A 27,753-nucleotide genomic window follows, 5' to 3' on the forward strand; every position below is an offset into this window, starting at 1 on the left:
ATGATTATGGTCATTGGAGTGTCTTCTTTGACTGGGCCTTAAAGAAAATACGCTACCCTCATGAGCCCAAAATTGGAAAGTTGGGTCAGGTTTCATGCATGGGATGACTTTAATATGTTAAAACACATATTTGAGTATTTTTTTAAAGCCATTGAATACAAATTTGAGCAAATACTTCAACCAAATCTGATCATTTACTCACAAAAGCATTGCATGATATGTTTTGGGTCTTCTAAAAAAAAAATTAAAAAAAAAAATAAATAAATATATATATATATATATATATATGCCTACATCCTACGTAAGGACAAAGTCTATGAATGGGTTTATTCCGTTATAATACACATTTAGACGTTAAGTTGAAGGTAGAGGGCGTTAAGGCGCATTGTGAACATTGAAAGAAGACAAAAAAATTTGCCTTAAATGCAGATGCTGAAAGATATATACATATATATATATGAATACATATATATCAACCCTTTTCTTGCGCATTTTACAGTCAGTCGGATGAGGGCAACATAAATTTTTTTTAAAGGCTAATAGAATCATGCACATGTGAATGAATTTGCACAGACACAGGGCACCGTGCCATACCTATATTACATTCACCCTTTAATTGTACAATCAATAATTTACATGATTTTGGTCACAGTGTATGAATGAGGGATCCAGGTCTCCTTTCATACAACCCTAATATCAATGACAAGTGTTAGAAATGTGCTTGTGGCCAATCAAATTCAGTAGCTATAACTTGCAATCAATAACATACATATAAAACACATCATCGGGGGCATTTGGACTATTTGTATGGTAACAAGGTGTGGGAAATTATCAAATCCCTGAGCTGCATGAGCAAAATGATGTGTATTATGTTTTTACGAGATAATGATGTGGATCCTTATTATTTGATAATCTTGTCTCACAATCATATCCGGTCGTTGCACTTTACCAATGACCGCTCATCACTGTTTATTAGTAAATCTACGCATTAGGCCGAATAAATGACCGGTCATATGCAACCAATCATATCTTTAGAATCCAGTTTGTCATCTTATAACATGATTTATGAAAGATGGTCAAGAACCTGAGGAATGATGACAGGATCAGCAGAATACCACGCTCCAGAGAATACAAGAGCTGATGTTGATGATGACGGTGATGATGTTGGTGAGGATGATGGTGATGATGATGAAGACGGTGGTGATGATGATCATGATGATGATAATGGTGGTGATGATGATGATCTTAATGGTGATAATGGTGGTGATGATGATGATCATGATGATGAAGATGATGGTGGTGATGATGGTGATAATTATGATGATGATGATGGTGTTGATGATGGTGATGATGATGAAGATGGTGGTGATGAAGATCATGATGATGATAATGGTGGTGATGATGATGATCATGACGATAATGGTATTGAGCATGATGATGATGATGATGGTGGTGATGATGGTGATAATTATGATGATGATGATGATGGTAACAATGATGATGATGCTAATGATGCATCTTTATACCTTCTGCCAAACATGATTATTCTGTCATCATTCCAGTAGCATCAACTCCTTCACTAGTCCCAGTAAACATATATTGATATCTATTCCATTTTCAAAATACTTTTGGTCTTGGATTAGGTTATTTGGAGAAGAGCTTTGAAACTCCAAAGCTAAAAGCTGATGGAGATGATGGCGGCATTCTTAATATCCTCATTGTCTTACTTCTACATGCTCGTATTCTGACATGCAGTGCCTTCACTGGTCCTAGTTAAATTAATCTTTTCCATTCCTTAAATATCTTTTCATTTTCTGGGATAAGACTATTTGAGAAGAATTTCTACACTTCAAATCCAGAGATTTCTTCCAAATGCTCATAATTATTCTGCAATCATCATAGTTACATCCAACTCCTTCACTATTAGTATTTTGTCATCTATCTTGTATCTAGTAACATTAAACTCCTTTATTAGTAAAAAAAAAAATATATATATATTGGTACCTATTAAATTCCTAATTTGGGATTGGATGAGTTCTAAGAATTTCCACACTCCAGAACATCTTAGAGTTGATGATGACGATGTCTGCCTGTTCATATTCTGTCATCTTTCCAGTGGTTCCTCTAGCCCCAGTAAATTTAATTCCTACATTTTTTTTTGTCTTGGAAAAGGTTATTTTGAGAATAATTTTGACACTCCAAAGCCAAGAGCTGATGATGCTGCTGCTGCTGATGATGATGGTATCCTAATATCGTCTCCATCCACATTCTCGTATTCTGTCACATTGCCAACTGCTTCACTGGTTCCAGTTAATATACCAATATATATATATATAAAATCATCAATATCTATTTCATTCCTAAAATGTTTTTTGGTCTAGGACAAGGTTATTTTGAGAAGAATTTCCACCAAATGACGACACCTAGGATTGCAAGCTCCACTAAGATGATACCTGATAAGATGAGTTTGTTTGTGATGACTCTGCACAAAGAAACAAAGAAAGGAAAAGCATTTTAAACATGAAGACATATACACGTACACAGCGTTGACACCTGGGGGCCAGTCTTACAAAGAGTTGTGATTGATCCAATCAATCTCAAATATATGGAAATCCATCATCGTCATGATTTCTTCTACAGGAAATTTGCACAATGTCCTTGGTAAACAAAGAGATGCACACTGGAATTTCAAGAGAACGATGAATATACATCACATCTAGAAAATATTCTTAATAAATGTGCAGTTTAGCTGCTGACATTGCTGGCTTTCCATAATTATGGTTGGTCGGATCAACAACAACTGTTTGTAAGACAGGGCCCTGGAGAGCATTTCATCAAAATTTGTCATCTGACAAGTTGTCATATCTCAAAACTATTATTGGTTTTGATTGGCTGAGAAGCACAGGGCCCTGTCTTACAAAGAGTTACGATTGATCTAATCAATCTCAAATATATGGAAATCCATCCATACCATATCTTTTTCGACAGAAAATTTGCCCAATCTCCATAGTAAACAAAGAGAATCACACTGAATTTTCACGAGAGCAATGAATGTATGAATAAACATCATATAAAGAAAGTATTTTGAACAAATTTATATTTAAGATGTTGATGTTGCTGGCCATCCATAGTTGTGGTTGATCGGATCAATCGCAACTCTTTGTAAGACGGGGCCCAGATTTCTGACAGTTACTACGGTAAAATGTCAATCACGTCCTTTCATGAAATACCCTCTAGCAATTACAACATGTTCAATGTAAAATTTTATAATTTCCTTAAAAAAAAGTATGATATAGATAAAACTACACAGTTCACATTCCTCCCAAACAATTAAAACCATTAAAAAATTGTATTGACAATGGCACCATATTATTTCCAAAGAGATTTGAAGGTAAATCATTCTATTTTCAAAAGTTCGACTAAGCTATATCTGAAATATAAGTGTATTAAAAGAATGATAACATTAATTTGTGTTGTAATAGTAGGTAGATCCTAAAAAAAAATTATAATCCTAATTTAGATTACATAAATTCAAATAAAATCCATGGTATAAATGTCATAAATGCAAGACAAAACCCCATCAGGTGCGTATTTCATAAGTTACAAATGACTTCACACATGACTGGTGACCTTTTTATTGTTACAGGATAATCGCTATGTAACTGACCCAGCACCAAAGAACATGTTCCAGTTGTGCGTAAAGTTGTGCATAGCTGTACGAACAGCTTTATGAAACACCCACCTGCCTGGTTTGCATAAAAGATAGTGAGGATCCAGGGGGGTGTTTCACAAAGATTTAAGTATGACTTAGAGTCGGACTCAAATGCGTCATTGCATGCGTTATAAAAGGCATGACCACATTGGTCAGATCATGCCAAGAGAATGCAAACTACTGCATATTGATCAATAGGATTGCGCGTTTCATATCGTGTACACGTCGGCATTTAAGTGCGACTCTAAGTCATACTTTAATCTTTGTGAAACACCCCCCAGGAATATAAATTCAAATTCAGTGCTCACCTTCTTGCCATACTGTTGAGTATTCTTCTACTTTTGCTAAGACCGTCATCTATATCTTCAACCTACAGTTAAAGATAAGAAACAAAATTAATGTTTTAATATTTGTTAGTTTATAAAAGAACGAAAATGGGATGGACAGACAACCTGAACACATAATGCCTCTGGCAACCATCTTCGGTGGGTGAAGGCATAAAAAGATAATGTTACACCATTCTTTTATGAGTTATGATTGATCCAATCCACCTCAACTGTATAGAAATCCACCAATATCATAAATTTTTCTCCGTGCAATTTGCACAATGTCCTTTTGTAAACACGAGGCATAAGCGATGTTGTGTCTCGCCCACTTGTGAAAGTAACCAGAAATATTGTGATTTGCGAGGGCATGCAACAGAATTGTATCAAAAGTTCATTGTAAAATATAAATTGGGATGGAATAAAATTTTTTATAAGAGTCTTGTACATAAACTTTAATGTTGACCTCAAAATGACCGCTGACCCTACCATGTGACTTCTGAACACAATAACATGCAGGTCTCTTAAGTACAGCTACAACCCAAGGTTGGTCCAAAAGTGACTTACGGTTGGGGAGTTATGTCATAAAAATGACCTTTGACCTTACCATGTGACCTCTGACTGCGCCATGATATGCAAGTCTCCTAAGTACATCAACAACCCAAGTTTGGGTAAAAGCGATTGCAGAGTTGTGTGTCGTAAGAGAGTCTTGCACGTAAACTGTAACGTTGACCTGAAAATTACCTTGACCTTACCATGTGACTTCGATCCAACTGCAGCATTACATGCAGATACCCTAAGTACATCTACTAACCAAGTTTGGTTGAAAAGTGACTAACGGTTGCGGAGTTATGTGTCATAATATTTGTGAAGGACGGACGACGGACGATATTTGGATCCCTTAGTCTTGCCTTCACCTCTGGTGGGCGAGACAAAAAAAGGAACAAAATGAAATGTAAAGAAAATGATGAATGAATGTATATACTGTACATCATATCGAAAACACTTTAAACAAACATGCATTTCATATAATGACATTGCTGGCTTTCCATAGATGTGGTTGATCGGATCAATCACAACTCCTAAGATTGGGCCCAGAACTATGCAAGTGCACATACACATTTTGCCATTAACTGTCATCCAAAAACCCTGACAAAAACTGTCACCTTACTGACTATTCAAGCCAGAAATTCACTTACCCGTTCTCTCGTTCTAATGAGTTGTTCTTTCTGCCCGTCGAGTTCGTCTAATATACCAACGCCTATCTCATCCGTCTCTGCTGCTATCCTCTGCGTTCTATCAAGGCTCTGACTGGCTCGGTTCAGGCTCTCTACGCCCCCTATCACACGGTTCTTCTGCGTATCCTGGTGGGCCTGTAGTGGGGAAGAGTGAACAAGTTTGTTTGTTTCATTTTTTCTCCGAGCAAAACAAATATTCAAATTGACAAAAAAATAGTGATTTGTAGATAATAATATATAGTAGTAACAAAGCATAAACAAAATATATTTGAAGCGCAGAATCCCTTAAAAAACATCGTCAGGAAATAATTTGTTTAAGTAAAACATGGATCGAAATAAAGCATTCCTAGAAACAAAAACAAAAACTAATTTACAAAAACTAGGATAGTATCCCTATGGCATGCTAAGAGAGAGAGATATATATATATATATATATATATATACACATACATCATTTTCATCTTAATAAAATCAAAGACATCATTATTTTGATTAAAAAATATCATAAAGAGAATGTTGAGAGAAATAAATCATTCATATATGATAACATATTGTTACAAATTTGTATAGATAAAGGTAGTGAACATACTGTATGACTGCCAAGCTCAAAACTCTCAAAGGCCCTAAGTCACAAACGAGGTTTAAACCAGTGGGCGGGGGGGGGGGGTACAAAAACATGGACTATATGCAGGTTTCCTATATGATTGCGCTTCTTAATTTTAAGTGCATTTAGGGCCCTATCAGCAAAAAGCACCCATTTAATGTTGGACCTTTCTCAGTTCACACTGAGAAATAGTTTGTTATATGATATAACTCGAAATTGTAAGAAATTATAATATGCTCAGAATTCAGATGTACAAAAGAGGTGGACTAGAAAGTTAAATCACACAACTCCATTTCTTATTAAACTTCACTGGCTTCTGTAAATCTGACAATATATTTTTCTTATGATATGTAAAGCAATGTACAGATCAACCCAAGTACGATTCAGATTTGTAAGTCTCTTATTATCCTCGAAGTAATTTGTGATCTGCTGGAACATCTTGGCTGTACAGATTCAAGAGTAAAAGGTAGCAGAAACCCAAATCAAATATATTATTTCAATATTACACAGTATCTCGATCTCAGAGACAGTTTATCCTACAACCAAAGAATAGAAACAAGTACCAGCAAGCAGTTATTCATTATATATTGAATGTTTATTCTTAAGTTTCATTTCATTTTTATTGTTTGTCCATCCATCCGTCCATTCATTCAGTCATTGTTATTTAGTTATATTATCATTGCTTTCCAGAATTGCTTGCTCAAAAGTTCTGAACAAATGGTTTACTTACTTCAAAATCTGACTTGGCACTATATAACCCGCCTGACAGTAGTTCATCTCTGCCACTTGCTTGTCCACTAAACCGTTGCTGAAATAAGATTAGACAAATTGTACAATCATTAAATTACCAATTATGCACTCTGAACAATTTAGCAAAGAGATACCAACAAAACGTAATGCAAATGAATATTGGACCATTCATTAAAAACTAAAATCATTATTCAATACATTGTTCATTGTTAAACAAAAGTACAAATTCACTTTGGTAACTTTTGCAGGTTTCCTTGGCGAAGAATGAATATGTATAGGGGCGCCACGGTACATGTATTCTTTTGTGAGCATATGTTTGGTCTTGAAAAGAATGTTTCAATTAGTATTTCCTTGTCATCTTCAGTAGAATACACATAAAAGTAAAGCCATAACACTAACCCTATGGAGTAAGGGTTAGGAAAAACATTTTACATTCTTTTAATGTAAGGAAAGATATCATGTATTGACTTCATTACATAATTGTAGATTTTTTCTGAAGTTTAATGGGCATTTCTTTCTCCAGATGAATACATATTGTTCATATATTTTTATTTATTGTAGATGAGTTCATATTTATGATTTCTCTAATTGAATTCATCACTGACTGCATCTCTAATTCGTAATATCACCAGTTACTTCCAATAAATGTACTGTATCTCTAAAAACCATTAATGTATATCAATTTAGCATGAGTTCAAGAATGAAATACTCTTTTATGTAAAATGGCAATTTAAATCCACTGTTAATTTAATTCAGGATATTCAAAGATCTTTAAAGTTTAAACCGATGTGATTTTTACTGTGTATATGTTTTTTCATATCTCTACAAGCAATGTGACTTAAAAGAACTGTTAATAATGAGAAAGGAATATAAAGAATAAATAACATCAGAAAGAGGAAAATATTAAAAAAAATAAAAGTTAGGGAATATCACAGTAATGTCTTTAACAATATAGACTTATCGAATGACGCATCTAGGGTAAAATTGATTATTTTCAAACTCACTGCATCTCTCTGAAGCCTTTCCACCTCTCTCCTATATGATCTCACTTTGCCCATAAGTTGAGTTCTAAAGCTTCCTGGTGCTGGCCTTGCTTCATTTTCAAGTCCTGTAACCTGTCATAGCAAGGGTTAATAAAAGCACAATAAGAATAAAATAATAACACAGTCTACAGTTTTGTACTTACATGTAGGTCAAATGACCCCCCCCCAAAAAAAAAAAAAAAATAATAATAATAATAATAATTACATGAACATAAAATATAAGAAAGTAAAATCAATAAATAATAAAAAAGTGATACATGTACATAAACAAATAAAAAAGATAATTTCTTCACAATTTTTTCATAGATAATTGGGGGAAATTTATGTCCCCTCCTGTTATCCAAAATTCTCCCTAATATAGATTCGGTTTCCCGTAATGTCACCCGTTCTTTTGTAAACAGAACAAAAACCAATTGTTCTTCCAGGATTCTCCCTAATATTGATTCCCCCTTGGGTAACTTTTACGCAGATAACAATAGCAATAATAATAGAATCTTAGAAATAATACATTACACATGCAATAATAAAAGATGGTAATTTAGGCTGACCAAAGGCGACGCCAATCTAACGAAAGGTTTGCAGTATTCTCATACTGCAACATACACCTTTCAGACATTTCATGATTTCTTTCTAAATTGGAACCATAAAAAAGTATTTAATTCATAAAGTATCAATCAATATCATAATTATACCCTTTGTATTATTCCATATTTAGTTCCTTACCATCAAAAGGAGATCCTCTGTCTCTCGAAGAACTTCACGTACCAGCTTTTTTCTTTCCTCTACAATTAAAAAACATTGGTTTAAAGGAGAAAGTGTAAGAAACATGTGGTGAAAATTTTTATTTTTATTTTATCATTTATTTCACCTGAAAACAAGTAGCACCAATAATAATTAAAAAAATGCATGAGTGTATGAACAATCTACAAACAAGAAGTTGTGCCCAAAAATAAAAATGCAGATAGAAAGAGAGAGGGGGGAAGAGAGGGGGGGGGGGGGGGAGAAAGAGAGGGGAGAGAGATATATAGAAAAAAAAACAGAGATGTAAGTAGTAACAGTAAGAGAGAGAGAGAGAGAGAGAGACCCACTTACACTTAAAGGAGAAGTTCACTCTGATGAAAAGTTTAATAATTGGTTCTAATTAAAACAGAAAAATATAGCAAAATATCAATGAAGGATTGGTGAAATTCCATCAAGAACAAGAGAGAGATATGATTTTTTTTTTAGTTTTAATTTGTGATGTCATATGCAAGCAGCTCCCCCTAAAATATATAAATTCCATAAACGAAATTATTCAGTGGAACATGATGAATACATCAACCATTTTTTTTAAAGCAGGGGGTATGAAAGGATGTGATTGATAATCTATCCCTCGCATGAAAAAAAATATCTTTCATCTTTTGGAGAAAATTATATTTTGGGGATTAAAGGACAAGTCCACCCCAACAAAAAGTTCTTTTGAATAAAAAGAGAAATATCCAACAAGCATAACACTGAAAATTTCATCAAAATCGAATGTAAAATAAGAAAGTTATGACATTTTAAAATTTGGATTTTTTCCACAAAACAGATATGCACATCCTGGTCGGTATGCAAATGAGGAGACTGATGACATCATCCACTCACTATTTCTTTTGGATTTTATTATATGAAATATTTTAACATTTCTCCTCACTGTCAAGTGAAACAACTATTAATCCCTCCCTGAATATGTGGAATTAGCATTGTTTAATACTATATGGTTCAGACAAGTTGGTCCTTATTGTCAAATTTGTAAAAATTGAAATATTGTATTCATATTTCAAACAATAAAAAACAAAAAGAAAGAATGAGGGACATCTTCGACTCTCTAATTTGCATGTCACTGACTTGTTCATATAACTATTTTGTGGAAAATAATCCAAATTTTAAAATATCATAACTTTCTTATTTTACATCCGATTTTGATGTAATTTTCGGTGATAACAATTAACATTATATATTTGTTGGATTTTTCCCTATTGATTCAAATCAACATTTTTCTGGGGTGGACTTGACCTTTATTATTACAAGACACACATATTACACAAAACTCTGTTTTTCTTTGATGGATTTTCATCAAACTGTTACCATTATTTTCCCTTTTTCCCCCTGATTTCATTAAAACCACCTTATCATTAGGGGGAATTTAGTTTAGCATTGCACTAAAAACCGGGGAGGTTTTATCTCCCTGGTTCTATACTTAATTGGCAATTCAAACATTATGTCATAAAACTTTGTTGATACAATTGCACACATCAGTAATAGTAATATAAATTCCATAAACTACTGTACATATTTTTAATGAAACATATTCTTTTCACTGAAAGGGGTATGATATGATAAGTCAGATGTCTCACACCACAAATACACTCACTTTCATTTTTTAATAGAAAATTATATTTAAAAAAAATCTAAAGACGACATTTTATAAAGGAACTACTCCTGTGTCAAAAAGGAAAATTAAAAATTCATAAAAGATAAAAAATTATGTTATTCTTGGGCAGAAATTCATTAAACCTTCAATTTTCTCTAGTTTGTCTGCTTTAATTAAAGGTATAGTGTATGATTGGTTGATCTCAGACAAGGGCAATGAATCAATTTTGAAATTATTACATTCATTAAATACCTATATTATTGCTCTATTTTATCACGGAAAAGAAACTTGCATAACTTTTCTATTTTCATGATATTGAGGGGTAAAACATATATTATGACTTGATCGGTTAAACGATATAAGTTTGAACTTTCTTATTGACGCCCTCTCGGGTTAAAAAATAAATTGATATTAGAACACCGTTCGAATCATGCATATTCATTACGACCTCATGCATATTGATGAAATATGTCATGGTGCATGCGCAGTATCAAGAAATCATCGTATCAACAAAGTGCAGTACTGTGTGTGTAGCTGAGTAGAAAGCAAACATCGAACGGTGCGTGCAAGCTCAATGAGCCGATGCTAGGCGGCTAGCGACATGCTTGCGCTCTGCATTAGTTTCAGATATAATCCACTATTAGCGATTGCACACACAGGATACTAGTAGTTTCATGATTGTATCGTACGCGTGAAAAGGGATTCAGACACGTTGAATATCTGACGTGAATGACGAAGCAAAGGATTGCCCAATACGGCTTGCTTTCGGAATCTTATGTCATGAATCTGAAAGTATACTCCAAGACTAAAAGAGATACGAGAATCCCAGAGATGGGCAAGGGCCGAGTTCCGAGTTTGATCTTTATTCATGTGGATTGTAGCTCTTTTATGCACCTTTTCCCTTCATGTATAGCTTGGCGTGCTACATACTGGAACCAGAGCGAGGAAAGGGGGAGGGAGGAGAGAGAAGAAAGAAAGAAGTGAATTAGTGAAAGAGAATCAGGAGAGCTGTTATAAAGGGATCTGAATACAACATACCCTAATTTGATATTTTGGTGTTTTTTTAATCTTTCCTGAATGTTTCAGTCAGTTTCAGATTATTTGGCTCCACTCGATCGCAAAGTACAGAGGAGAAATTGGAAAAAAAAGTTAAACCAAAAATATTTAAAACTCTAAACAGACGGCCACCACCATTCTGTCTACAGCCAAGCATGAAGAAAGGGAAAGGGCGAAGAGAAAAACGATTACTTTCAGGGCGGGTTCTACGATATAAAACAGGGTTTGTTTAATACGGGGTTAAATATAGGCCTATAGTAAAACCATAGAGCTATTAACATAACGAAGATGAAACCCCAATGCAGGGTTAAATATAGGCCTATAACCCAATGCAACACTTGACTACTCTTCGTTTGTTTAGATTGAACTCGCGAGGTCAAAAGGTGAGCCGAGAAACCTGTTGATGCGAAGTACGTACGTATAGTCTATATTGTGTAGACCGTGATAGCAGGGAAGCGTAACACTTCCCTGGTGATAGCATGAATGTGACAACGCATCAAGTTGCAAATTTCTATTATTTCTGTTAAACCAGTCCCTGGTTAAACCGAGTTTTACCTGACTGCTAAGAAAGCAGGAATGTCTGTGAGCAAGCAACCAGGGGACCAACGGCTTAAGGTCGAACAAGCAGAGTAAAGGCGTCATGAGTCAAAAAAATGAGGGGGGCAGACATGACGTCAGGGACAAGATTTCTGGGAAAACTCTTATTTTTTGCATCCACACAAGAAAGCTTGCATCGAGATATGGAAAAATGAGAAGTTGAGTATTGCGCGGTGCTATGGTCTAGAACCACTTTACGTATTCAGAGTTGTGATTTCCAGGGCCGACCAGCATACATGTAAGAGTTTTACAACATAACTTTACAAGGCACGCTGTGGGACAAAGTGCAACAACGTATGTGAGAAAAGACTAAGCAAACCTGTAGAAGCAGCAACGTACAACATGTGGACCAGTCCATGGGTCGCCGAGTTTTTATGCAGTATGGGGAGGGGGTGGGGGTACCGGTAGCCTACAATGATAATAATAACATTTGTAGGGCGCTTTATACTTTATACAATCATGGACCTATTAGGTCCATGCTATAATCAAACCATCAGCACGACGAGTGGATGGATGACTGAAAGAATGGATGGATAGGCATATATAAATGGATCATCCAATTGATGTATTTTCCCAAGAAATGGATGGTCAAAGAGAAATTGATACAAATGATGCAGCAATAGATAGGGGCACCCCATGGGAGATCAACTTGCTACCCCTTTATAGACAGTAAACAAGTAAAGAATTGATAAAAAGATGAAATTTTATTACAACAAATGAGAGGAAGAAAGGCCTCCAGGAAAGGCCTACGCATAGTACAGGGTGTGCACGAGCAGTTCAACCGTTGAAAAAGTGTGAATGACTGCCACATGAGCAGGACAAAGACAGTACTTTCCGGCATTACTTGCATCTTGATTGGCATAACATTTTAGACTTATTTATCAATGGAATGGTAACTCCCATTTCCCTGCTATAACTATAGGAAAAACGAATGATAACTGTTGATGATAGATGTGGAAATTTATGCTTCATATTGGGACCAAAGAGATTCTGGCGTACGTGTCAACATTTCAAAACTCATGCGGGAAAATAATATAATCATTTTTTATGATTGAAAATAAAGTGCCAAGTTCACACTGTCACGATTTTTTTTGGTGGCGGCCGGTGTTGAGGAAAATTTGACAAAGCAAAAGAAAAACATTTAAAAGGGTTACAATACAAAATGTTGGTAATTTTCCTACATTTATCCAATTCGACACCTACCAGAATTCCAGGGGGAGCTGCCTACATGGAAAATAATACACGCCACACCCCATTGTAAAATCTTGGGGTGCTTTGCACCCCCGGTTCCAAGCGGCCATAATTATAATCGCGGAATAATTAATCGTATCAGATCAGTCGAGGCGATCGTATTGATCGTAGAAAGTGTTGGAATGGTTCAAGTTTACTATGTGGTGATGTGGCTTTTTTGCAGGATTTTCTGCATTTATTGGAAGAATATACAAAACAAATTTACAATGCTTGAGACATGATCATATATGTAGTGAATGGAGAAATACAATATATAAAAAAATATATATATAATGAGTAAAATGCAGAGGCAAACTATATAAGCAAATATGTGCTTGAAGCATAGCCGCCAAAACATAAATTAAATTTCGAAACAAGACAAAAATAAAATTGTTATTTTTGGGCAAGCCCCATCTGGCGAGGTTTAATGGGTATACACTTTTTCTGATCATGGACCCTGATGTTCTTAATTTATGATGATGTAATGCACATGTGCTGCCGATGAAAATATAATATTTTGCCTTTATGGGTGTTTTACAACTCCAGGGGGCATCAATGAGAATACAGTAATACATGTAGTTCTGAATACGCACTGAGAGAAGTGAAGGCAAAGCGGTCATGGAGCATGCAAGCAAACGAGTAATTATAATTCATTGAATAGTCATACCATAATAAAGTTGGAGAGGATAATATTGAAATAAAGAGAAAGATAACATTGAAAAATGCGAACATAAGGAATACACACAACCCCAACCCAAGGCTAGGAATTGTGTAAACATCGAAATATACAGAAAGATGTTAGGAACCATGCTTGAACTATTCATGAATACATAGCTTCAACCATTGGCGTAAATAATAAACATAAAAAATATGAAGGGGCCAGATATATGTGTCGGGCACAAATCATTTTTTATCGGTGATAGATTTTGACATAATATTCAGATAATAGGTCCCCGTCTTGCTTTCTTTTTGTCTTGGCCGTGACAAATTTGGGAATCCATATAGCCCCAATCCTTCCCCATTATTTTGAACGCCACTGATTTCAACTGAATATCGTCAAAAAATATTGATTGATTGATTTTATTTCGCAAGTCACCATAATATATATACAGTAGCATTAAAAACAACAGGCTTACACAGGATGACCCACGAAAGCTCGAAAGCTATTTTCCAGTGGGAAATAGGCTTTACCTTGTAAATAAATATTACCTTGGAAATAAGCTTTACCTTGTAAATAAATATTTACAAGGTAGTCAAACTGACAGCAGATGCAGCGTGTAAACACAGTATGAATTTCATTACATGATAATAATAAAATGATAATTACGTTATGTCATGGGTGGTGAAACAAGGATGGGACGTTTTGTAATTCGCTACGCAGGTTTTTGATAGTAAAGCTGATGAAATAGAGGGTTGAAAGTAAAATAATGAGAAAGACTGAAACGAAACGATCTATTCAAAATATAAATTCCATGAAAGAGAAGCGATTCAAACAGAGTATTATATTGCATTTATATTCCCTTTGATTCATATTATTTTGATTCCCTTTCAACAATCTACTTCTTTCTTCCTTTCTTCTCTCTCCTCCATGTCCCCCTTCCCTTTCTTGGGGCGGCGGGGGATGGGGGGGGGGGGGGTATCGGATATGAGGAAGCATGCAGTTTAGGTGTTATGGCACACTCAGACAAGTTCAATTCAGTGGCCTAGTAGGTACATTGGTAAATTGTCAATTCGTCGCCTGCCAAGTGCCAACTTGTCCACTCACCACATGGTCCAATTTAATTTAGTCTATAGCCATTCCGTCCATCAATATTTCGTCGAACAACTATTTGGTCCATTATCCAATTCATTTTCATTCATTTTGCACAATAGCACGTTGTCCAATTAGACCAAATGGTATATGGACTAAATGGCTATTGGACCAACTGGTTACTAGACGATAGTGGATGAACATATGGTAGACTTTAATGATAGTAGGCGAGTTGGCAATTTGACGATTTGGCATCAGACGAAATGCATGGAAGTAAAACGATCTGATCCATGGACTTATATAGTATCACACCGGTATAGATAAAGAGGTTCAAAACTGGAAACGATGCCCGACGGACATGCGCATATCCAGGATTTTGCACCACGAGGGGGTCACTATTTTTGCGCCCCTGTGAACTTTTCGGAAAATTACACCCCGACCCGACCAGTCAGGCAATCATAAGTGCCTAAATGCATTTTGAATTGTCTTATTCCACAATCACGTGAAAAAAGGCAATCGAAGACCATTTTTTTAATGTGTTCATGTAAAAAAAGATCAAAGTTGTATCCACTTCTTGAAAAGAATAAATGCGACCAGAAAGCATAGAATTTTTAAGCGTTTTGGGGTTTCAATTTAGTTCAACTTTTCATCAGAGTGGTAGACCACACTAAAATTATGTGCGGGAGCTGTAATTTCTTAACCGGGGACAGATCCAGCTTTCGTCAATAGGGGAGGGGAATATTTTCATCTGTTTTCCGATCAAACATTCTACGCTTTTTGCAACCGTGAACATGATATGTATATGAATTATTTAAACAATTATTATTGATACGAGCGCGAAACGTGAGCGAATTTTTATTTATATTCTGAAAAAAAATCTATGAGCACTTTTGGCAATCAAGAACAGGATAACTGGGTATCTATCAACATTTTATGCGATCACGAAGTGCGAGCTGACAATTTTTGAATTTCCAATCCAACACTGGACATCATAAGCACTTTTTATAACCATGAACAGGATGGGTATGTAGCTAAATAATTAATGTGAGCGCTAAGCGCGAGTTCATTTTTTTTGATATTCTGACCTAAAATTTGTGCGAGTGCGAAGCGCGAGCTTAAAAAGTAATTGACATTTTGACCTAAAATTTTGACATTCTAAGCACTTTTGGTAATCATGAACAGGATTGTTATCTAACTAAACATTGATGCGAGCGCAAAGAGCGAGATGAACATTTTTCATATTCTTACCTAAAATTTGTACATTTGAGTAAGCATTTTCGGTTATCATGAAAAGGATGATCAGTAACAAAACAGTTTATGCGAGCGCGAAGCGCGAGCTGATTAAAATTCTATATATATTTCGATACAAAGTCAGACATTCTAAGCACTTATCTTACCATGAACAGGATCGCCACCTTACTAAACAATTAATGCGAGCGCGAAGAGTAGGATGAATTTGTTTTTTTGTTTTTATATTCTGATCTAAAATTAGGCACTTCTGGTAATCATGAACAGGATTGGTAATTGATGGGAGCAAACATGAGTTTGGCACCCCCTCCCCTCCCTAGGTAAATTGAACCTGAATTTTAAGTAACCGAGACAAATATCAAATTGGCGTGTGGTGAACATCCATTCGGCACCCCCTAGGTTGAACATCAAATCGGCGCCCCTATATGTCAAACAGCAATTCGGCAACCCTACGAAAAAATATCGATTCGGCGCCCCCTTAGTGCCCCTATGTCGAACTTCGATTCGGCACCCTCCTATGTCGAACATCTATACGGCTCCCCGAGGTAAAACATCAATTTGCTCCCCCCCCTACCTAGGTTGAACATCAATTTGGCACCCCCTAGGTCGAACATCGATTTGGCGCCCCCTAGGTCGAACATCTATTCGGCGCCCTATATGTCAAACAGCAACTCGACAACCCTAGGGAAAATATTGATTCGGCGCCCCTCAGTGCCCCTATGTCGAACATTTATACGGCGCCCCGAGGTAAAACATCAATTCGCCCCCCCCCCAGGATGAATATCAATTTGGCACACCCTTGGTCGAACATCAATTCGGCGCCCCTAAGCAAAACATAAATTCGGCACCCCCTACATGCTCTAGGTTGAACATCAATTCGGGGCATCCCCCCATGTCAAACAGCAATTCGGCAACCCTACGAAAAAATATCGATTCGGCGCCCCCTTAGTGCCCCTATGTCGAACTTCGATTCGGCACCCTCCTATGTCGAACATCTATACGGCTCCCCGAGGTAAAACATCACTTTGCTCCCCCCCCCCTACCTAGGTTGAACATCAATTTGGCACCCCCTAGGTCGAACATCGATTTGGCGCCCCCTAGGTCGAACATCAATTCGGCGCCCCCTAGGTCGGATATCAACTCGACGCCTCTTAATTCGAACCACATTTCGGCTCCCCTATCTATGTTGGACTTAAATTCGGCGCCCCTAGGTCGATTATCGATTCGGCGCCCCCCCCCCTAGGTCGAACACCAATGCGGCGCTTCTTATTCCCTCCTCTCTTTCTTGCCCCTTTCTCTTCTTCTCTCCCTCCCTTTTCCTCCCCTTTTCTTTCCTTCCCTTTTCTCCCTTATTTGGCGCCCCCGAATACGCGCATGGTAGAGCTACGGATATAGAGAAATAAGGACAAAGATGTAATGAAAATATAAAAACTCTTGAAATACTTTACGTTTTCTAGGCAAACAAGAATCCAAACTCCAAAGCGTATAAATAACGCCCGGCTGAATATACCTCCATTTGCATCCTGTTTGATATGCTTTCCTGTAAGTTCCATTGTAGGCAAAATAAAGGGCAAATGTAAGTCTGCTTTATTTGAGAGGGTGTAAAAAAATACCAGCGAGTGCGATAGGCGGCGGAACGTATTTTCAATCTTTTTTTTTTTTGGGGGGGGGGGGCAAAGCCAAAAAAGGCACTTATATGCAAAATTTTGCATTTTTTATGCAAACTGATATTTTCACCATGAGATTATCATCTGTGTTAAGTAGTTGTGCGTTTTGTAGTAAATAAATTGAGCAAAACCTTTTTAAAGTCTTTTCTGATTAATAAAATATCTATTTAGGCTTTATTTTTCTGGGAGCGAGCGTAGCAAGCAAGCAGTTTGAACATTTTCAAATCTGAAGTTGTGAAACTCGCCGCTCAACAATTTTGGTCAAATCGCGCAAATTATTGCGAGGCAGTGGCGTACCGTGGGTCACGGCATTGGGGGGCACCAGCAAAAATTTTGAGTCACTTAGTGAGCGCGCGAAGCGCGCTCAGTTGTCAGGTATACTGACCTAACAGAGACATTTTGAGGAAGCACTTGTAGTCATTGTAATCATGAATAACATACGCATCTTAGCAATCAAATAATGCGAGCGCGAAGCGCGAGCTGAACATTTTTGATATTCAGACCTAAAAAGGGACTTTATAATCAAATTTTTGTGATCATGATACGTACCTGTCTCGCTAAACAATGCGAGCGCAAAGCGCGAGCCGAAATTTTTTGCATATATTGATCCCAAACAGGGAGATCTTAAGGACTATATTTTAGGAATCTCTTAATAGTATACATATCTCACCATAGTCATCTAATGCGAGTGCCAAGCGCTTGCTGATTTTGTTAGAATTACATTTAAAGTTGAATTAAGAAGGGGGTGAGTTTCCATAAATATAGGTTCTACATACAATATATAGTATATATAAGTTGTTCAAACACATAGCATGTCACAATAATCCTCTGCCTTCTCGATATTTTGCTTTGAAAGTCTATGAAATTAGCCACCTGTCAGAGCCCGAGAGACGAGTGTACAGAAAAGTCACTCGGAGTGTGACGTCACCGGGGGGAATTTAGTATAAGAGGTGCCTGAATGTCATACAGAAATGCTATGCAGAGAGAGAAAGATATTTTACAATTTTTTTTCAAAGCAACTCAAATCAAACAAATAGGACTGATATGTACAAATCTTTACTTTCCCTGTATAAAAAACAGTATGAATAACCACCATGAACTCTTCAATCATGATGTAAGATAGCAAACAGTGAGTTATTGAATGATATTTTCACTATTTCTCATTTATTTTATCACGATGTTCAATCAAGTGAGTAGCTGGAAAGTAATTCCGGCGGCTAGCTCAGCGCGCGCTGAACGCATAATACTAGTACACACAACACCCAGGCATTGAGTGTACTGTTATGGTCTGGTATGTCGACTTAGTTCATGGCCGTGCAGCGATCCCCTGGCGTTTTTTTCTTCTTTTCTTTTGTCTTTGACTCCACTTTTATATCCTCTGGATCATTTCCACTCATAGCTCATTCCACAGAACAATCTTGAACCAAACGTATAGTATTCTTTCTCGGCCTTCTGAGTTGTTTTCTATATTTAATTACGCTAGGGGTCACCGTCACACATACAAACGCAATTCGGAAGTGAGTTGAAGACAGAAAGATATATAGTAATTAGTATACATCTCTATGGTTGAAGACAACAAGAACGGTACGGTAGCTCGACAGCTAGCTGCGCCGGAGCGGGCGGCCGGTCGGCACAAAGCAATTCCGCAACCAACTGTGTTTTTTTGCAAGAGCCGCGTCACACGCGGATAAATATGTCATAATAACACGTCTGCTACGTTATCGACTGGTGAGAAGATCTCGATCAAATTTCATATTATTCACCTTGAAATTATTCCTTTAGGGTCTATGGTATCATTCTTAGGGAATTCACATATTTGGAATAATAGTACGGCCACAAATATTTTAATCATTTCCTCTTTGCAAGTTCTATGGCTCGCAGATACAACTTCAACTGCAGTTATTCCATATGAAGGAGTACGTGCATAGTACACAAAACGGCACTGCCTTGTTTACTAAACCGGGACCGAATACCCCCCGGTGACGTCACACTCAAAGAACACCCGTCTCGGTAGGCATTGCAGGAGCGAACTCAGGGAAAATGGGTACGGATAAATCGTTCAAATTCACTATTTTGAAAAAAGAAAATGGGGGGTCGAATCACCTATTAGTGTTTGGGGGGTTGTAAGGTTGCTATTAATGTAAATATCTCAATATTTGGAATCGTCTTCTTAATTCAACTTTAAACACATCTGAAACACTTGTAGTCATTGTAATCATAAATAACATAGGCATCTCACTAATCAAATATTGCGAGCGCGAAGCACGAGCTAAATTTTTTTAGGAATTTCAAACATGAAGAGGGGCAATTTAAGGCTTGTTTGTAGGAATTCGCGAAACCATACGTATTTCAATAACCAAATGATGCGAGCGCGAAACACGAGCTGAAATTTGTGTATATATTGACCCAAAACAGGATTTTTTTTTAAAGGAATCCATTAAGAGTATACATATCTCACTATAGTTATGTAATGCGAGTGCCAAGCGCTTGCTGATTTTGTTAGAATTACATCTGAACACATGAAGCACTTTTTGTAGTCAATGTAATCATGATTATCATACGCATCTCACTAATCAAATATTGCGAGCGCGAAGCGCGAGCTGAAAATTTAATAATTCAGACCTGAAGCGGGCAGTCTAAGGCTTGTTTGTAGAAATTCACTAAGACCAAACGTATTTCACTACCCAAATGATGCGAGCGCGAAGCGCGAGCTGAAAATTTTGGATATTTAGATCAGAAAAAGGGACATTTCAAGGACTGATTTTAGGAATTCATTGAGAGCAGACATATCTCACCAATCCACTGAAGCGAACGTAATCACGGACAGGAAATGTTTTATATTAAGACCTTAACATGGGGCAATCACTTTAAGTAGTCATGAAAAAGAACCATATGTCACTACATAAAACAATAATATATTTGGTGTATATTGACTTGAAAACGGGAGGTTTTCGTACAACAGGTTTATATATCTCTTTAAACAGACAATGCGAGCACCAGGAACAATGAAGACATGGAACCTGAGCAAATTATGTTTCATAAAGTTATGATAAAAAATGTTTCCTATGTAAAATAACATAACATGATTATGATACAATATACAATCATAATGAATAATAATTTCTTCTTTCCCACTACGTTCCTCTTCCTTTCTCCCTCTTTTTATCCTTTTCCCCGTTTTTTTTTTTTTTTTTTTTTTGGTAAGCCGATTGGGGCCGGGCACGTGCCCCCACCCATAGTTACGCCACTGTTGCGAGGTGTTAAGAGCGCAAATCGCGAGCTATAAATTCTAGACATTGCATGTACTAACATGACTAATAAGACATGAAAATCAAACATTTCCGAGCAATTTTGTTATGAAAAAGATGTGCATCTAATTGGAGAATGGACGCGAGCGCGATATTCCAACCAGAAAACTGGACATTCTAAGCACTTTTTTGAACCCAAGAACTTAATTGTGTGTCTTAATAAATAATAATTGATGCGAAGCGCGAGCCGAAAATTTGTAATATTTCAACCTGAAAACTGGATATTCTAAGCAGTTTGAAACCGAGAACATAATGTGTACCTTTGATGCGAGCGGAAAGCGCGAGCTGAAGATTTGTGACATTTCAACCTGAAAATTGAACATTATAAGCACAAGTTGTAACCAAAACAAAGTGAGTGCCTTACTAAAAAAATAAATGATGTGGGCGCGATATTTTTTACCATTTCGATCCATCACATGTTTGCATTTTTTTTGTCCGTCGATATGCCCAGCGCTGAGAGGTCATGCCAAAACGTGATTTTGCATGAAGTACATTCGCTGAACCATCATCGGAACTTCGGAATCACACAGAGATGGAAGACCCCTTCCCCAAATAGTTCCGCCTAGCTGTATGTCCTCGAATATATATAATATATATATATATATATATATAATAAGACATCACAAATGCGAAACACAAATTAAGTTCTTTTATTCACTCTCGAAATTTTCGGTACACATCTACCTTCTTCAGGGAAGATTCTTGAATTGTGACAAGTTTGAATGACAGTTGTTTTTATTATATATATATATATATATATATATATATATATATATATATATATATATATATATATATATATATACATACATATATATATATTGATTGATTGATTGATTGATTCTTTATTTCCATGCAAAAATAAATCATACAACAGAAAATATATTGACAATTTTTCACGGTAAAATAACAATAAACAATCATTGCAAGGGAGGGAACAGTCATAAGCACAAAGGCTTGAAAAGGACGCCCCTCAGTTTTATCACCATGATAAGTACATAATTTTATTATCCGAGCCCATGCAGCGGACCAAGGAGGAGTGGGTGGAGGGAGAGGCACCTAGGAGACGTCATACTTGTTCTTGTTCAGTATATACTACCATAACAAGTTGAAAAGAAAAATACAAAGAGAAACTTGGAGGGGATCGATGTTACATTGTTATAACAACGCACCGGTATCATAGGCGGATCCAGGAGGCAAACGTTACGCCCCCCCCCCCCTCCGATATTGGCAGCGCAAAGTAATATGAACGAAAGCAGAGGGGGGGGGGAATATTAGAGGAAGAATGAATAAAATATGGTGAGGGGAATTCAGACTTGGGGAGGGGTGGGAGCCAATCATGTCACTACACATGTATAAAAATAATTTAGCCCGCGCTTTGTGTTCGCATTGCCTGTTCGATGGAACATCTATTCATCTATACCAATTCATTTATTGATTTATTCATTCAGTCATGGTTAAACAGGTTCACAAGTTCAGAGTTATTTGTATATAAAATCATAGTAACAAGTACAATAACAAGGTATAATTCATATCAAAATAGTATGAGACATAAAGAAATATTAACTGATCAATGTAATACAAAACACGGAAACATTGTTTAAGGGCTTATAGTAAAACGAACAAGGGAACTAAATAGGCCTTTACTAATTCAAAATTTTGGGCACCTTATCCGTCAATTCGTCAAAATTTAATGATCCTCATTACCAGGTCCCTCGGAGAGGACCTTAAGCCATTGGTCCCCTGGTTGCTTGTTCACAGGCATTCGTGCTTATTTAGCAGTCAGGTAAAAAACCTCGATATAAGATATAAGATAAGATAAGATAAGATATTGCTCAGATCAATTTTCAGGACACAATACACAGTTCGAAAATAATACCTCACGCTGCCGATCGATCGGGAAAAATGTGGATGAAAATATTGTTCACCCCGGCCCCGTTATTAGTGAAAGCTGCATCCGCCCCAGAATATATTGTTTAAAAAAAGGAGGGAACACTAGGCCACGCGGTATTTGTCATTTTTTAGTGATCAATACATTGAGGCAGTATATTGACAAATAATCAGTGGAAGAGAAAGAGCATCTTATAGGCCTATAACGCACAAATCAAAATAATGAAAAATTGCGGCCAAGCTAGTTCAATACAAAATTATTTCCTTTTCCTTTGAAAAATCTTATTCTATTACAACACGTGATAATAATGAACAAATCGAAATACAGAACCTGAAGAATTGATAACAATTCCGTGAATCAGAATCGAAACAAAAATGCATATGTATATATAATAATAAAATAGAAATAAAACATTTAAAAAAAATAAGAATAGACCTTTCACAAGCAACCATAATTCTCCCTCCCTTCATACCCTGGACAAGTAAAGAAGAAAAAAATACAGCTAGAGAAACGAAGCAAAGATGAAAAGCAAGGAAAGGGAAGGAAAGCCGTCTCTCGGTACCTGGTACTCTGCCCAGATATCCAGATGTAGGACCTATTCTCCGCGATTTGAAAAACAACGTGCATAACATCACAATTATTATGATGGTCATTTCAAAAAGTTCCTTGGTTGTTTCCAAGTTCATTTGTATTTGCCGTCGAGGGACTGCGCGAATGTACACGCTCCTACAGGAAATGAATGAAAAAGACGCAAATAGACTCAGCCGTTCAATCCGATACTGTAGGCCTACTGTACATGGCCTAGCCGGTATACAGATCGGCACGTGAGACTAGCGCAGAGGCGATGGATATGAATATTCATGAGGAGGTATTGACGTAATTTGGTCTCAAGATGGCGCTCTTTATTTGTGATATCAATTATAAATAATGCATCAAAAGAAAGCTCACATGGCAAAATTTCTCTTCTTTATATATTTTTTGAGAATAAAAACAGTTCTTTCTGACCAATGCAATACATTGTATGGACTCAGAACTTGTTTATGAGTATTGTGAAAAGCGAAGAGTGAAATCTAAAAGAAAGTTTTGAAATAAACCAATGTCACAATTTACCTTTAAGACCAACTTATCATCGGGGTGAACTTCCCCTATAAAATTTTAGAATTTTCAATAACATACAGACTAAAACCTTTAAATGTTTATTTTTTTAAGTTGATAGCACTACTCCAAATGATATTGCCAAGTGACCTGAAATTATATTTATCCATTTGACAATAGTTTCATGGAACATGCACTTATACTTTGAGAATCATCTTGAAAATTCAAAATCTGAACAAATGGTTGAATTTTTGTGTTGATATTTATAACAACATGCAAAATGATTCAAGTTCATTTACCCCAAATGCTTCTACATTGGTTTTGCAAATAGTGACATACAGTAAGACTAAGAGAGAAAAGCAAAAATTTAGGTAGAAAAAGCTTAAGTTTGCTAAAAAGCATAAAGTATGAAGAGTATGAAAAGAAAGAAAAATCTCCCCTCCGACCCTTCACATACATTAGCAGTCAGTCCGCAAGCCCTGAAAAAGTAGCTTCTTTTATCCAAGTGATATTCATGACAAGAGGGTTTTTGCATAGTTAATGAGCTTGGTGCGAACCAAAACACCTCTTTTTATTCGGCCATTGCTGCTCTAAATATTGACCAAATTTCATGTTTTTGGTATCTTTGTAAAGAAGAAGAATCATTCTTTTAGGTCATGTGTTTGGATTTTTAAAAGAATGTTGTAATATAGGGAAAAATTTGGATCTAAAAAATGAAACAAAATATTTTTTTTCATGCAACAAAAGTTGTTGTTTTCACACTTAATTTCTGTTTAGGCACAAATGATTTTTAAATCATGATAAAGCTGAAGATCTAAGCTTTAATATGATATAATTTTTATAAGAAGATGTGTTTTAGATGGGTCAGCAGCCAGCTTTTCATAGGCCAAGTACATTTTGCAGCTCAAAAACAAGAATACTGCGCTCTGATTGGTCATAGACCACACACCCACGCAAATTCCAATGTTCCCCACACTGGGCCTCTGCAAGGTCACACTCACCATGTGGTAATCTCTTCAAATTACCCGCGCCTGTTTGTTTTGAAAACAGTATTCAGCCAATCAGAACTCTGGATTTTATGTTACTCAGAAATTTCAGAAATCTCGTCTTACATCTTGATGGAAATAACTGGCTGCTGACCCATCTAAAAGATGCCACATATCAAGAGTGACATTGTAAGAAAGTATAGAGTTTGAGCTTTCTGATGATATAAATAATGTTGGTGCCTAAAACACAAAATGTTGCACAATTTGCAAGTGAAAACAGAGGAAGAAAATTATGTTTGATGCATCTTTTCAGGTAAAAAATTCACTTATTTATCAAAATATTTCATTCAAAAGAAATGACCAATATAAAAGGGTAACATTTACTCTTGCCCATGGTACAAAAATAATCAATATTACTCAAGGAGAAAGTGGTTAAATTCTTTGAGATAGAAAGTCTCACAATTCACGAGATTTTGCAGGGACATGAATTCAGCCACGAGAGGACTTGGATAAATCTTGCTCATTTGCTCATTAACACAGGGGCTTGCGGACTGACTGTTAGAGTCTAGATTAATGTCCATCTTTATCAATTAATGAAACTCTGTCAATGTTTGTTGATGACACAGCATCCTACTTCAATTTGGCATCTATGTTTTTGCCTCTGCTTAACAGGTATTACAGAGAACAGTCAAACTGTCAACATATTCAAATCACATTTGGAAAAGGTCCCTGAACATGTACAATCCAGATGAAAATTTTCTATGTCCATGCATGCTCTACCCTAGACCAAAAGCTTCGGTCTCTGTTATTGTTCAGCTGAACTCCGTTGGCTTCACTCACCAAATACAGAGACTGAAGTTCTAGCGCGATCTGTACAGGGGACTCAATGGCCATATGTTTATGTACTTAAGATCGGATAAAACGGGGAAGTGAATTTGCGCGACAGCCGAGGTAAGTCACTGTTTTTGTTCCTTTTAAGTTGATTTTTCTCTGTTTTTTGGCATTTAATGCCAGGAGGGAATATTAATTTGCATTTTGGTCGCATTAATTTTCAAAATTTTTATTCATTAAAGACAAAAATTGAAGAGCCCCTACGGGGGGATTTTGCATTGCAAGTCCCCTAATGGTGGCTGCACGATAGCGAGCCGTCTGTGTACGAGGAGAAATTTAAAAAATAAAAAAATGTTAAAAAACTCCTCAAAACAGACGGCTGCCAGCTGTCTAGCTCTACCCATGCCAATCTGAAATCTGAACAAATACCCCAAATGCTCCTACATTGGTTTTGCAAATAGTGACATACAGTAAGACTAAGAGAGAAAAGCAAAAATTTAGGTAGAAAAAGCTCAACAGCATAAAGTATGAAGAGTATAAAAAGAAAGAAAAATCTCCCCTCCGGCCCTTCACATACGTTAAGAGTCTAGACTAATGTCCATCTTTATTAATTAATGAAACTCTGTCAATGTTTGTTGATGACACAACATCCTACTTCAATTTGGCATCTATGTTCTGCCTCTGCTTAATTAACAGGTATTACAGAGAAACAGCCTAGTAAAAAATACAAGAATGAATAACGAAACTAAAAAATTAACTTGAACATAGAACAGGTATGGTGGTGTGACCTTAATTTGCGCGTTACCTAATTTTGCGCACGGTCGAATATCTCAATATCTAATTAATATCTTGAAAAACTGATATCTCCAAAAGAAAAAAGCGACCCAAATTACATTAACATATTAGAGTCTCCTCAGTATTGTAATTTTCTTGAAGGTAAGGTCTCAATTTGTGAAAATATTGGCAAAACATTGTCAAATTTTGTTACCTTTTGCGTCTGCTCCGAGAAAATCTGACCTTCTCGATAAGTTACAAGAAATCGCCAGTTTGTGAGCAAAAGTCTCCAAAATAAGGAAGTAAAATGTGATACCAACCTAATCTATCGCATTTTAACCTCCATCTGATACAATTATTTTACCTTTGTCTGCTTGATTTCTTTTCTAAAGCTTTGCAAAATGATCCTGATCCTGCGCAAATTAAGGTCACACTTTTTATGAAACTTTTCAGCCGAGCGCACTAGTCGATCGCCATGGAATTTTTAGATCTACCAGCAAAACCCTTGACCTACTTCAAGTGAATTTTGACTTTGGGATATTGGCTTGTTTAGTTTTTATGATTTTGATTAATTTTGGGTGAACTGTGAGATATTTTTGATTGAAAATCAACTTCAGGATCACTTCTGAAATGTGCGCAAATTATGGTCACCCCATTACAGGTTCTTTGAGAGAAAGCATTAATATTAATTTAGAAATCCAACTCCTTAATGAATTGGTTTACATCATCATGATCATGCAAAGCTGAAATAAAATTTCAACTTCAAGTTCAACTTAAGTGGACGTCGATCAATACAATTCTTAAGTTTAAAGTTAGATTAGTCTAACGTTAGATAGACTTCAGTCACCAGTGTCTGTTACAAACAATGCTAACTTCTAACTCACAAAAAAGACAGTCATTCAAAATCATTCATTTCACATTTTCAGTCAATCAAAATTCAAATGAATGTGGATGGGTGTGTGTGTGACTTACCACCAGATGAATTCGGAATTCTTGCTTCAAGTTTGTACTTGACTGTGTCGCAGAGAGTTCTATAGTCATCTTCAATCCTTTCAAATCGCTCCGATGACATTTTGGACGTTTTATTTAACACAGATCCAGAAGAATATGATCCTTTCTCCTCAGTCCGACCAAGTGTAACTCTCCGACTCCCGATCCGTAACTTTTTACAACGTTAATGAATACAACACAATCAGGTGACCTCAATCAAGTGCCTAGACTATTACCAGTCGTTTTATACTATTCTATTTCAGAC

General features: G+C 36.3%; 1 protein-coding gene across 1 annotated transcript; it reads right to left on the minus strand.

Annotated features, from left to right (window-relative positions):
• Positions 1-597: 597 nt before the first annotated feature.
• Positions 598-27,570, minus strand: LOC129264339 (vesicle transport through interaction with t-SNAREs homolog 1B-like). Its single transcript, XM_054902208.2, has 7 exons — positions 27,471-27,570; positions 8,394-8,452; positions 7,632-7,742; positions 6,608-6,685; positions 5,235-5,408; positions 4,021-4,082; positions 598-2,482 (listed from the first exon to the last, which is right to left on the minus strand). Exons 1-7 carry the CDS (start codon positions 27,568-27,570, stop codon positions 2,389-2,391), a joined length of 678 nt encoding a protein of 225 aa, XP_054758183.2. The 3' UTR covers positions 598-2,388.
• Between the last annotated feature and the right edge of the window lie 183 nt (positions 27,571-27,753).

This window comes from Lytechinus pictus, chromosome 7, assembly GCF_037042905.1.
Source record: "Lytechinus pictus isolate F3 Inbred chromosome 7, Lp3.0, whole genome shotgun sequence".
In the NCBI taxonomy this organism is placed as follows: domain Eukaryota; kingdom Metazoa; phylum Echinodermata; class Echinoidea; order Temnopleuroida; family Toxopneustidae; genus Lytechinus; species Lytechinus pictus.